This window comes from Thamnophis elegans, chromosome 2 (assembly GCF_009769535.1).
Source record: "Thamnophis elegans isolate rThaEle1 chromosome 2, rThaEle1.pri, whole genome shotgun sequence".
NCBI classification, from domain to species: Eukaryota; Metazoa; Chordata; class Lepidosauria; order Squamata; family Colubridae; genus Thamnophis; species Thamnophis elegans.
This window is the reverse complement of record NC_045542.1, coordinates 114630661-114645013: the sequence shown is the minus strand read 5'-3', so window position 1 is coordinate 114645013 and position 14353 is coordinate 114630661. Positions and strand designations below refer to the sequence as shown.

Here is a 14353-nt window from a genome sequence, read left to right as displayed (position 1 = left end):
AGTGCTCCGCTGCTGCTGGTCCCCCTCGCGCTTTGCCACCCCCGACATCTTGGGGGGGGCAGCAGGGAAAATGGGGTGCTTGTGGCCCTGGAGAGCGGCGCAGTAGAAGGGAGCCCGCCCTTGGAAAGTGTAAGACTTGGATGTCTCCCTCCTCCCCCTGGCTTCGCCTTTTGTGTGTGTGCATGTGTGTAGCTCCTGCACTGAAATTCCAACACAGGCAGACATGTGCGTGCACCCCTGCACAGCCCGCTGCCTTTATCACGTTAATTTAGTAGTCTGTCTCATGTGTTGTACGATGTTGGTGTCTGTGGTGGGCCTGTCTTCGCATTAAAAGTTTGGTGACTGAAATAATAGACAAGGCGAGCTGGGCCAGGGATTAAAAAGGAACAAGATGAATTTTCTCCTATAGTGGAATCCCATAGGTAATCAAAACAGCCTTTCCTGATCTGCTTTTGGGACCTGCATGACACAATACAGCTGGAAGCTACAGGTAGGCTTCCACTTATAACAGTTCCTTTAGTGACCATTCAAACTTACACCCTCACTGGAAAAAAATGACTTCTGATCATTTTTTCAGAGTTACAACCTTTGTAGCATCTCCCATGGTCAGGGGATCAAAATTCAGATGCTTGGCAACTGGTTCAAATTTACGATGGTTGCTGTGTCCCAAAGTGGTATGATCAATGTTTGCAACCTTTTGACTCTGGAAAGAGGTGGAGGATTAGGGCAGCTTTCAAAAAAAATAAAGCCGGCATAGTGCCTCATATTCTGTTTTTTGGAGACAGAATCCAGTCTAGTAGCTTGGGAAGCCCTATAATACAGGCAATGCTCTTAGCCTTGGTGGTTTGTGGGCCATTTACTTCTCTTCAAGCGAGGAAACCCTCTGTTTGGTGGGAGCGGGGGTGGTGGTGGTGGTAATCCACATCCCGGCGTTTCCTTTGGTTCTCTGCCTTTTTCCTTCATCAGCTGAGGTGGTGGGGAGAGTTGCTGGGCAGGGAGGATGCTTGTGGCGGCTTCTCACTCTGAAGCGCTGGGAAAAGCCCTCAGGGTACGAAAGGTGGCCTGGAGCTACCTTTGCTTTCAAAGCAGCGATGCGAGTCTCGGATTTTCGGCCTGAATTAGACTGAAGCCTGTAACACCCCCTCCCCACCTCACCGCCGTCGCCAGAAGAAGCCAAACTGACTCAACTGGGGTCCAGTTTGGGGAAGGGGAGTGTTGGAAGGAAAAACCACCTGGTTCAGTTCCAAGCTGGGAGAAAGGCACTGGAAATAAAATGGAGGCTGATTGGCTATTTGGTATGCCTCGGAAGAGGGGTAGTCTTATATGGCAAGTATAGTCCAAACCCTATATTTTAACAGGAAAAGTAGGGGATCATCTTATACACCCAGTTGCCTTATACGTCAGAAAATACGGTATGTAGAAAACTAATGAATAAATGTAACTTCAAAACCTGACGAAGAATAATGACTGAGAAGGATGGGAAATGTTGTGAAACAATTAAAGGTACAGTCACAAGCAATTGCTAGTGGAAGAAAAAAAAGGTACAATCACAAGCTAGTAGTAGACTATTACAAATATCAGTGTGGATATGCACAGCTTCCTTAAATGCTAAAAAGAAAAAAATATATCTATAGGCAATGGAAGGAAGATTGCATAACCAAAAAAGGATATAAAGCAGTTGCCAGAAACTCTAGGGATTGTGGCAGAAAGCCTAAAGTTGAGAAGGAGCTGTGGCCTGTGAAAAACACCTCAAACAACATAAAAGGCTATTTCTGATATTCCAGGAATAAAAATGAAAGGCATAGAAGCTGTAGGACTATTGCGGGAAAAAAAGATATGAATTAGTAATAGGAGATGGCAAAAAGATGGAATACTTGTGTTTTATATTTATCTTCTTTCAGTAATAAAAAAGAACTCTAGATAGCCAGTTGTCTTTAAAGAAAAAAATTAGGATGAAAGAAATAGTGATACAGGGAATCCAGCATGTGAGCACTTTAATTTAGAATCAATGATCTTAATGAATGTACATCAGGGGTGTCAAATTCACAGCCCATGGGCTGTATGCATCACGTGCTGACCCCGCCCCCACCTGGTTTGGTGAAGGGGGGAAAGTCCTGATACGTCACATGACACTGCCTGACAATACAAGTTTGACACCCCTGATGTACATTGATAGAATTTTTCTGAGACTCTCCCTCAAAGCACTATGGTGCATTTGCTAGGACACTGCTTTCTTCATTGATAAGGGGGAAATCTGCAGCTGTGAGAGTCTGTGTTTGTGTGTGTTGCTCAAGTTGTTCAGTCCTAGACTTACTCTTACATCTTTTTATGCCAATAGTAGGAAGGGAAGAGAAAATTGCCACTTAAGATAGGAAGAGAGTAATATAGCATTTCATTAATTTTAAATGAATCCAAGTCTCCAGGGCTGGATGAATTACATCTGATTCTACTGAAGGTAAAACCAGAGGTGATCTCAAAGTGACTAAGTGAACTTTTTGAGTCCCAGTGAAAACTGACAAGGCCTAGAAAAACAAGGAAAGCAAGCATCAACATCTTCAAAAGTAGAAAATGAAGGACCTAGATAATTACAGTTTGACAGCTGCACTGGGCAAAATCCTAAAGCAGGCTATTAACAGCATACTTGTGAGCATTAAGACAGAAATGCCTAATCCACAAGAATCAGCATGGGTTTGTCACAAACAAGTCATGTTTCACTAATCTTACCCACTTTTTTGACAGATGTATCAGATTAATAGATTGGGGTAGATGTACTATATACCTTGATCTCAGCAAAAGATTTGTCAAAGTCTCTCATGATATCCCCATTAATAAAAAGATAAAAACACAGGCTAGGATACAGCTGTTAAATGAATTCATTATTGGGTGCATGACACACAAGTAGCTCCAGATCAGCCTGCTAAATAGTATCAAATGACATGTTACAAGGCTGTACAAGGCTTCTGTTGTTCAATATTTTTGTTAATGATCTGAATCAAGAGGGAGAATAACAACATTCGCAGGTGGCCAAAAACTAGGAGGAGTGGCTAACTCTTTAGAAGAGAAAGAGATCATTTAAAAGATCTATGCAAGCTTACAGAATGGCCCAGAAGAATGGGATAAAATTTAAGAAGTTGCTCTTCGGAGATTATTCCAGCAGTGTGTGAGATGCTGATTTATGAATAATTATTGAATATCTAGAAAGATAACTAACAAACAAAAAGTGCCAGTCCTGTATCACTTCGAAAGACGCGGCGATGCTATTTTTTCAACAACTGCCTTAGCACAGTAAGCTCTGGTAACCATCTAACTACACTAGTAGATTAGCCTAGTAGCATTCTCCATAGTCAGGTATTTACTAAGCTTAGGAAAGTATATCATGTATGTATATATTACCATTGAAGTTTGTCCTTTTATTTGAGTGTCCTTTAGAGATTTTTTTCAGCTAGATGCAAAATGCTAGTACATGAATGCTAATGGGGAGGATTGTCAAAGAGCAAGAGGAAATTAAATGGCTTCTGAAAATTAATTTTTAATAGGACAGGGAGCATTAGTTCTGCAGAAAAGACCAAACCAAGGTCCTTGCCCATGTGATTGAGTAGTATAAACTATACATAGCAAGTAATCAGTGATCTGTCTCTGCATTGGCAGCCAGTTAAGCAGAGAGAGAAAGAATGTCTGACACAGAGGGAAGGCAGAAGTGTGGCCTCATCCACTGTTAACCTGCAGCCCCTAACAGAATACTTTGAAAGGACTTTGGATCTAAATTGAAAATCGATTTCTTTCTTCTTAACTGCAAAGGCTATTCATGAGCATGGTTTCAAAGGTTTGGTAAAATGTCTAAAAGACACTTCGTTCCAACAACAAAGGTTGGAACAAACCAGTATCTTCAGCCTCAGATGAGTTTTCCTCTTATTATCTGGAGTTAGAGTGTTTTATTTTTATGAAGGTCATTGTTCATAGCGAAAAGTCAGATAATTAACAAGAAGGAATTTCTAAACATCTCAGAAGTTTTATGTTTTACTTCCTGGAATTACAGTGTAGAGATAACAAGTTTTTGATAATACCAAAAACGCAATTTTGGTACCAGTCTAGTTTGATATTGGTTATTATATTCTGAAGAATATCACCCTTTCAGAAAAGGAGATTGCGGCATAGCTCTTCCCCATGCATTTGGGATTTAGGTGCCTGGGACTGCAGTGGGTATTGACAAGAAACCTTTCTCCGCCCCCAGGAGAACAGTGGCACACAGAGCAGCAACGGCATGCATGAGCAAGAAGCAGCTGGGGGCTTGAAGGGCCATTTAGAGGAGAACGAGAGTGAATGAGTGAACAAATGCTCAACGACTCTTCTCCTGTGTTCAGTATTCTGGTGGTGCTGCAGTGGCGTAAAAATAAATGTACCATCCAAAAGACTGAGCTAAGTCACCGCTGCCGAAGACAAAGGAAATTGAATCCACCTTGGCTAAAGATGAGGGCAAGCTGGCTTTTGTTGTTTGCAGAGCATCCACAACGGAATAGGGTTTTGATATACGGGAGGCTTTTTCACATTTTAGTGCCTGGTTTTAAGGGATAGTGATGAACTTCATCTTCATCTTAGAGAAATAAATACATAGCTTTGCATTTGATTCTCCTATCCATATTTGCACTGATGGAAATAGTATTTCTGACCAAAATTAAAGAAGCTGCCACTGTCCTGGTTTTTGATTGTTGGTTGTTGTTTACAAGAAGAATTGCCACCATGAATTTACTAACATATGGAAGATTACAGTAAGATCTGGCTTATTTTCCCTGAGAATTCCCCCCCCCCCAAAAAAAAACCTGGAATTACAAGGTGCTTAAGTAAACTTTATAATTATGGCTGAAAAAGAGAGGTGATTGTGCTTAAAATTTTCTTTAAAGTATGGTTTTTGATGAGTTAGTAAATTCGTATCTTCTAGAAGTCCTATGGTTTTTCTGTTTTTATTTTTTTATATTTTTTGGGAAAAAATTCACATCACCCGGAACATTTTGCGTTTTTTTCTCTCAGATTTTGCTTTTTATATGTGCTGCCCAAGATCTCTTCAGTACAGGATGGATATTAGGAAGGCAAGGGTAATCATCAACTTTAAAAATTATTTATTGGTTTTGTCAATTTTGTTTATATTTTTCGGGCATGCAGAAGTAACTTAATATTTATTCAGAAAATCTTGATAAATATTGATTTAAATAATGTATGATATATTATTTATGTCTCTTACTGAATGCTAGATGCTTATTAAATGTTTAAAAATAATAAATGTACTTATATTTTTTGGTGCATTTAGATAAAGATAGGATGTTGAACAGTTTACAACAAAATGTTAAATGTGCAAATGTTCTTTATAGATATTATCATTTTAATGCTCTAACTTTTATCTGTTTCAAAAGATAATTATTGAATACAGAAATGTATAATGATTTGAGGGAGAAATATTTGAGGTTAATAACACGTTTTTTATGTTTTTACACTGTATCTGTGCCCTTCAAAGAATGAGCTCGTCAAAACATCCATAACAGCTGAATCTTTTATGTTATTAAAAGAGATAAGAAATTGTTTTGGGAACTAAATTTTTGGGATGAGGTTGTTTAACAAAATGTAATTCTGTATACACTTTTGAAATAGCAAGCCCCATTTTGAAGAATATATCTCACTCATTTTAGGCTATGTGTCCCCTACACACAGACACACACAGTAACCAACCAACCAAAACATGGTTTCTTGGCATTTGCAGGCATTTCATGTTTGCTAGAGCTGGGTAACAAAAAACATCTTTATTGAGGAAATATATTACTATAGCTTAGCCATAGCTTAGCCATCCTTAATGTTGCCTTCATGTGTTGGACCACAGTTCCCATCATCCCAGATATTATGACCAGTGATCCAAGCAGCTATCTTAAGAAATGGAACTATCAACACTGAAACAAACAAAAAAGATTTTAAAAAATGATCCCTAACACAAAAGGATATTACTTTATAAATTAAAAGAGAAAAAGAAAGAAATCTCAGAAGGATTTGATGAAGATAACTTAACCCTGAGGAACACAGTAAAAAGAGCAACTTAAATCATGAAATGCTGAGGGTTGTTAGTGTGTGTGTTGGAGGGAGAGAATGCCATAAGGTGATAGTAAATATGCTTGCATGAGAATGTAACACACAATATTTTAATAGCACTCAGGAAGTACCCATGAAGATTGAATACATATACACAAAGCATGAGAATAACATTCTTCCTTTGCACTGTTTTAGGAGACTTCAGGGGCCCCAGAAGAAAAATGGCCATTACAAATCAGTGTCATACGGATGTGTTATATTCTCAATGTCACATGAGATCATCTAGATAGTAGGGTCTCAATGGAGTGATCTTCTGAGTCCCTACACTTACTTGACCCCAACACAATATAAGAATAAACATGTTTAATGACCTGATGTAAATCTGACTTAAGTCAGTGTTGCCTAAAAAACAAAAAATCCCTATTACTAGTTAAACGCTTGGGGGATGGGCAGTGACTGACTAGGTAACATTTTTTGTGGCTTTCCTATTGTATTATCTATTCCTCTTATATTATCTTGTATTATGATTACAATCACCTATATAACAATGCTTATATGTAATTAATTTGTCTAAAATTTACAGGAGCCCAGTAACAAACGGGTCAAGCCTCTTTCCAGAGTGACATCACTAGCAAGCTTAATTCCTCCTGTCCGAACAACTCCCTTGAAGCGATTTGGACAGACACTCCAGGTATTTTATTTATTTATTTATTTATTAAATTTATAATGCTGCCCATCTCCCGATAAGGTAAAGAGTGTCTTTAAAATTATTAAGTGGGTTTAGATGTAATGAATATAACCGGCTTATGATTTTTTTCTGGTCTTAACCTAGAGCAATTTTCCATACTGAACATATACACCAGTGAAAATGCTCCCAAAATCTAAAACATATAAATCATATTTTCTCACTTTGGGAAGCCAAATGAGAGAGTTCTGTTATATCACAGTATATATTTCACAGGATTACTTGCTTTTTGTAACCCCTTTTTTCCTGAGAAAAATGAGCATAAAATGTATTGTTAAAATATCATTGTACTTTAATTTCTCATCAATAGTTACGTAAAATATTCAATTGGAGATTATTTGACCCAAAATGTAACTTTTATAGGAAAGCGTAATAATTGAAATATTTAAATGTATACAGGTAGAATTGTTTTGATAATTCTGCTTTAATTTTAAATAGAGAACATTTATGTTGATACCCCAAGAACAGATTTTTCAATTGCTGCGCACTACTCAGTTTTCAAATATGTATTTAAAAATGCAAATGAATAATGATGAATCAACTGCTATGATAATTTGAAGGTTACATTATTCATGAAAGCAGATCAATATTGATTATATAACTAAGTAGCTGCTTTCATGTCACATCTTTTTGAGTAGAGAGAAAATGGACCGTTAGATTACCAAATAGTCAGACAATATAAATATGAAGCAATTCATATTCATTTCATTCCACTGTAAATTTCTCTGTTTGAGAAAGTAGTAGTTTTTTCAGAAGCCGTCCAGCCTGTAATATGATTTGGAAATTGTATCACCCAAATAATGACTATGGAGTAAGTCAATACATATTGTTATTAACTTTTAAAGATACAAACTACTCTAGGCTCAGCCTTCTAAATTTTGTAACATGCTGCAGAGGATCAAATCTAGAAGTTGGATCCCTATTGTGATACTGTGCCTGGAGATATCTCCTCTGGAACCTACAAGAGCCATGCCTCACTATTTCATTTGATTTAGATTCTTTAAATAAAGAAATAAAATTATATGGAAAGCAGCAGGCTTAAACATATTTTTTATTTAAAAAATACTTCTGGGGGGACCAACATATAATCCAGATATTCTTAGGACATATTTGATTAGAGGTGAATCAACTTATGAATGAACACACCCATCATGATAGTTATTTTCTAAGAGTACCTTTAATAAATTCTAGATGTCCTGCTGTACAAAAATAATTAGGATTTTTGATTCATATCATGCATTTACACCAAATATTTATAGGAGTGTAGCAGGCAGCCAAAGAAGTCTAGCACCATTTCTGGTTTAAAAATGAGAGTGGAGATGGGACAAAGCGCCAACATGTAGCTTTTGACTCTGAAACACATGCACAAATGGTTATCGTTGCTTCAATAAAAATAATTTTCTGAAATACAGTTTCTTTATTTGTACTGATTGATGTGGACAAAACATAATTGGATATATACCAAAAAAGGTAAGACCGAAGTCAAAAATAAATTGCAGTTCCTCTTGTGGTTTTCAGTCAAAGAGAAATGTATGAGAAACATCAGAAGTTTTCTGGGTTGAAGCAACCTTACTCTTTCACTTTTAATAAAAATATTACCCAGAGAGAAATATGACTCATTAGTTCTTGTTGCTCAGAGTGAAAAGTGAATTAAAGGTTGCTAAATTTTATTATTGTACTCCATGCATCTCTTTTCATAATAATGCTGGATCATGAATGAATGAAATCCTTCCATTCCCCACCATCCAGTCAGAGCTGAAGAAGCTTCTTGGATGAGAAGTGAAACGTCTTCAAAGAAAAAACAAGAAAGTCCAATTGCCTCCTGAAAAAGCACCTTTGGGATAACCATAACCTGGATTATTGAGAATTTCTAGACTTTTAGCTATGCAATTTGGGATGAACACTCTTTGAATGGTGTGAGAGTAGGAATAGATTTCCAGAGAAAAAAGTGCTGACTACAGAAACCATAGCACTATTGAGGTGACCCTGAGGACATAGATAAACCACCAAGTGTTTCAACGACCCTCAGAAAGAAAGCAAATGACCCGTTATTTGCAAGGAATATAAATCTTTCTATTCCCCACCATCCAGTCAGAGCTGATGAAGCTTCTTGGATGAGAAGCAAAACATCTTCAAAGAAAATCAAGAAAGTCCAGTTGCCTCCTGAAAAATCTCCTTTGGGACCTGAATATAGTTATAAAATCAATGCGAAGCATATGGTCATGATCAGGGGTGGGTGGGTTCCTGAACTGGTTGGCACTGGTTTGCTGCATGCATGCTTTGCATGCGCTGCTCGCTTTGCTTGTGTGCATGCCGACCACACATTGCTGACAGATGCACAGTTGACTAAAAATTGTTCTGCACATGCGTAGAAGCATGCCATCAATGGAAGAAGAGACCGGGGAACTGGTTCGGGGGCATGAATGGTCAGGGTCGCTGCCGGTTCTGCCAAATCACCACTGCCAAACCAGGAGCAACCCACCTCTAGTCACGATGTACTGTAACTTTCATAGCAGTTTTCTTACCAGAGTCAACCTTGGTAGTAAAAGAGCCAACTAATAGATAGCTTATATAATCTCTCCACAGTCAGGAAAAGAATCTTTTAACATCAATGTCTCATGGCTCTTTCTCTTCCACCTTTGGTAGACTCTTTTGTATCAATGAGAAAATAAAAAACTTTGGGTGTGACTTAGCTAAACACTCTCCATCCTGATGGGCTGATCCATATCTTCCTTGATTCTTAACAGACCTCATGATACATTCTTAGCTCTCACTATTATTAGTCATGGTTTTTCCACTGAGTTCCCTGGCTAATTTATCAGATCTTTTCCCTCATTATTAGCATCTTTATTTTATACAATTCAATGAATATTCTGTTTCAAGTGCATAATTAGGTTTTTGTTTAGCATTCATAAAACATATACTAACTTTACATGCGTGTTTCATATGTGCTCAAACGGTTCTTAATTCTACCTCACATCAATCTTTTTTCTTTTAACTTCTTGATTTTCCCCTGTTTCCCATTAAGCCACATAGAGTAAGACATGTAGATGCCTTAAAGGTGTCCTAAGCAACTAGTAAACATACATAATGTCTGTTTAGAATTGAAAAGAATTGTTCAAACTCTTGTTGTATTTTGTTGTATAAAATGTGAATCCTTTAATAAAGAGTATTTCAGTATCAACTATAGAAACCTGGATAATTCTTTCTTGTGGTAATTGATAATGTTGTTGGGGAACATTGGCATGGCTATAATACATCTATTACATTTATTAACCCCTTCCTCTTAAAGGTTGAGATAATAATGATAATCAAGAATAACTGTGAGACTAAACATATTTTTTGTTACATTTTATTTCATTGTCATTTACTTAAATATTTTCTGAGATGTATGAGAATTAAGAGTTAGGTAAGTTAGGCTGTTGTGTTTCCCTCCCAAAAACTTGGTCAATATTCCATCACTCAGGCTGGGGGGTGAAAATCTATGGCCCTCAGACAGGGCTCGCAACTTGGGGGTCCTCCTGGATCCACAGCTGACTTTAGAACACCATTTGTCGGCTGTGACCAGGGGGGCATTTGCCCAGGTTCGCCTGGTGCGCCAGTTGCGTCCCTACCTGGACCGGGAGGCGCTCGCAACAGTCACTCACGCCCTTGTGACCTCAAGACTGGACTACTGCAATGCGCTCTACATGGGGCAGCCCTTGAAGAGTATTCGAAGACTTCAACTCGTCCAGAATGCAGCCGTGTGAGCGATTGTGGGTGCACCTTGGTACACCCACGTTACACCTATCCTCCGCGAGCTGCACTGGTTACCGATCAGTCTCCGGATACGCTTCAAGGTGCTAGTCGTAACTTATAAAGCCCTTCATGGTATTGGATCTGGGTACTTGAGAGACCGCCTGCTGCCAGTTACCTCCCACAGACACATTAGATCTCACAGGGTTGGCCTCCTCCGGGTACCATCTACCAGCCAGTGCCATCTGGCTATTACCCGGGGGAGGGCCTTCTCTGTGGCAGCTCCGGCCCTCTGGAATGAACTCCCCGCAGGGATTCGGGATTCCCCGCAGGGATTCCCTCACCTCTCTCTAGGCCTTCCGAAAAGCCGTCAAAACCTGGCTTTGCCGGCAGGCCTGGGGGTGATGAGTTCCCTCCCCTCTCGACATGTATGGTTGTGCGACTGTTGCCTATTTTTATTATTTGTATTTCGTTTTTACGTTCCCCTTTTTCCCCCTTGAATTGTTCGCCGCTCTGAGTCCTCCCGGAGAAGGGCGGCATACAAATAATAAAATTCTATTCTATTCTATTCTATTCTATTCTATTCTAAGTATATTGAGTACCGTATTTTCACGACCATAAGGCGCACTGAAAATCCTAAAATTTGATCAAAAACCGGCAGTGCGCCTTATAATCCGGTGCGCCTTATATATGAAAAAAGTATGAAAATTTACCGTTTATATGAACCTTGAGTATTGAAGGGATCTCAAAACAATTTCTGTTTCACATTGCGCAGCAACAAACTTGAAGCTCGCAATCGAATGACCGCGAGCAGGCACGCACACGTCCCTCGGGTCTGTGCCTCCCGATTTTACGCTATTATCATGACCTTTACCCCCTTTTCCCGCCGTAAGGACAAGCAAGACGGTAGTGTTTCAGTTGAATTCCACCCTTCACCTTCCTAAAAGGTTTCACATTCCCCTTCCATTCGGGAAATTCTTATCTCATTGCTTCAGAGTTTTACTTAGCGTGCGCGCGAATACGCCTTTGTCCGGCTTCTAGAACCACTATTTCTCAAGGGGAACCCCGGCTTCCCCTTGAGAAATAGCGCACTGCTGGCGCGCGCGCCTTTCCAAAGTGACTTCGAAATGGCTCCACAAAGGAGACTTGTTTACGAGGCAGATTTTAAATTGAAAGCAAGCAACCATGCAAAAGAACATGGAAATAGATCTGCAGCTAGAGAATTCAACATTAATGAGTCCATGGTGCGCAAGTGGAGAAAGCAAGAAGATGACCTACGTCTTGCAAAGAAGACGAAGAAAAGTTTCCGTGGCAATAAAGCAAGGTGGCCGCAACTAGAAGACAGACTTGACCGATGGATTTCGGAACAAAGAGCAGGTGGCAGAAGCATCTCAACTGTCGCCATTCGGATAAAAGCCAAAGCTATGGCAAATGAAATGGATATCAATGACTTTAAAGGAGGGCCTTCTTGGTGCTTCCGTTTCATGAAACGACGGCAGCTCTCTATCCGTACAAGGACGACGGTGTCTCAGCAGTTGCCGGCGGATTACAAGGAAAAGTTGGCCAACTTCCGGAGTTACTGCAAAAGCAAGATCGCTGAAAAAAATATACAGGCCGACCACATCATCAACATGGACGAAGTCCCCCTCACCTTTGATATTCCGGTGAACCGAACTGTAGAGAGAACCGGAACATCAACGGTATCAATTCGCACCACAGGAAATGAAAAGGTATCATTTACTGTAGTTCTCGGTGTTTTGTCAAATGGGCAGAAATTACCCCCAATGGTAATTTTTAAAAGAAAAACGTTGCCTAAAGAAACATTGCCAGCTGGAATAATTGTTGAAGTGAATCCTAAAGGCTGGATGGATGAAGAGATAATGAAGAATTGGCTATCAGAAGTTTACGTTCGGAGACCGGATGGATTTTTTCGTGCGTCGCCGGCATTGTTGGTGTACGACTCCATGCGTGCCCACAAAACAGAAAATGTGAAAGCCCTGGTGAAAAAGACCAACTCGGAGCTTGCTGTAATACCGGGTGGTCTGACCAAAGAAGTGCAACCACTGGACATAAGTGTCAATCGTTCCTTCAAGGCGAAACTGCGAATCACGTGGGAAAACTGGATGATGGAAGGAGAGCACTCCTTCACGAAGACCGGGAGGCAACGCCGGGCCAGTTATGCCACTGTGTGCCAGTGGATAGTGGATGCCTGGCATAAAGTATCCGCCAGAACTGTCATCCGAGGGTTCGCGAAGGCCGACATCATTCCTGGACTGACCAGCGACGGCATCGAGAGTATCGAAACTGATGACTCTGACGATGAAGATACGGGCCATATGGATTCGGGTTTGCTGCATGCCGCCATCGCCCAATTGATGATCTCCGATACGGAGGACGAAGAGTTCGAAGGTTTCATGGAAGATGAATAGAGCCGACTATAAAAGTTTTAAAGTTTTAAAAGTTTAAAAGCTGTTTAAAAGTTTAATAAAAGTGACTGATTTTTCTCTGTATTTTTTTAGTGTTTTAATTCTTTTTAGGCTGCGTTTAAAGGCTACGCCAATCCGTGAAAAATGTTTGCAAATTGAGCACCTGCCAGTAAACCCCGCGATCGCGCGATTTCGTTAGTAATTTGTTTGTTTGCGAAAGTTGCGCGCGGATGAATGTTGCAAAAAAAACTGTGCGCTTTATAATCCGGTGCGCCTTATATATGAAGAAAGGTTGAAAATTTACCGTTAACTGATACTGCGCCTTATAATTCGGTGCGCCTTATGGTCGTGAAAATACGGTACTTTGCTCTGTCAGCTTGTTTTACTTATTTTGGAATTTTCAATATTTTGTTGATAAATCATGTACATTTTGGTAGCTTTAAAATGGTTGCATTTGTTTTGGTATGTTTTACCTTGTAACTAGGGGCAATAATAAAAAATTCCTATGGCACATTTTTTGATACACAGGAAGGATGAATATTAAGAATTCAGTCCTGTAGGTACACATTTACCTATTTTTTCTTTAATTTAGAGAAATCTATTGAATTGTTTCAGAGTGTATTCCTCCCCTCAAAAAATGGTTGGAACTTTGGAGGTGTCCCTGAATTTGGACTTGGACTGCAAAATCCAGATTCCCTTTGTGACAATGAGTTTACCTTGCTTTGCTAAAAGAGTACTGCAGTATTAAGACCTCTGAAAATATAATCTAGAAACTTCAATTTGAGAAGACTGGAACAATCAGATGTTTGGCTGCCCGTACTTCCTTCAATTATATTTCAGCAAACTTCATCAACTGTAAATTTGGTTGCAAGCCAAATTCAAAGTGCCATTGTTTAATTTAAAAAACGTAAATGGTTTGAAACTGAATTAAGTGAAGCCAGTGCCCCTTGCTTCGAAACCTCCCTCCGTACAGACACCATCTAAATAACAGTTGTTGGTAGTGAACTAAAAAAGATTATATTAACAATATTGCCGCAATGGGTTGTCTTCTCCAAGGAGGTTATGCCTGACACCATTACAGTACCATGCACCCATCCCTTTAGGTGCTAGTTCTGGCATAATCTATTTTGCCTCACAGGGCTTCCAGAAATTCTACTCAGGATACAGTCTAGAACTCTTCAAGTGATATTGCAACTGCACTTCTTAACACATCTTGATTACATCTGCAGTATATTCTTGCCTGGAATTCAATTATTTACTCTGAGTAGATGCCAGTTGGATCCCTCTTGCTGCAGGTCACTTTAGTGCCATCGGATGAATAAACAGGGATAAAAGAGTGTAGTTTAATGAAAGTAGGCCCGCTCTATAATAATTTTTT

General features: G+C 39.5%; 1 protein-coding gene across 1 annotated transcript in view; it reads left to right on the top strand.

The window, feature by feature from the left end:
- Window positions 1–14353, top strand: part of ARHGEF3 (Rho guanine nucleotide exchange factor 3) — a 52336-nt gene that overhangs the window by 22614 nt on the left and 15369 nt on the right. Inside the window, exon 2 of the mRNA XM_032211688.1 lies at window positions 6653–6760. Within this exon, the coding sequence (XP_032067579.1) occupies window positions 6653–6760 (108 nt within the window). The remainder of the gene's footprint in view (window positions 1–6652; window positions 6761–14353) is intronic.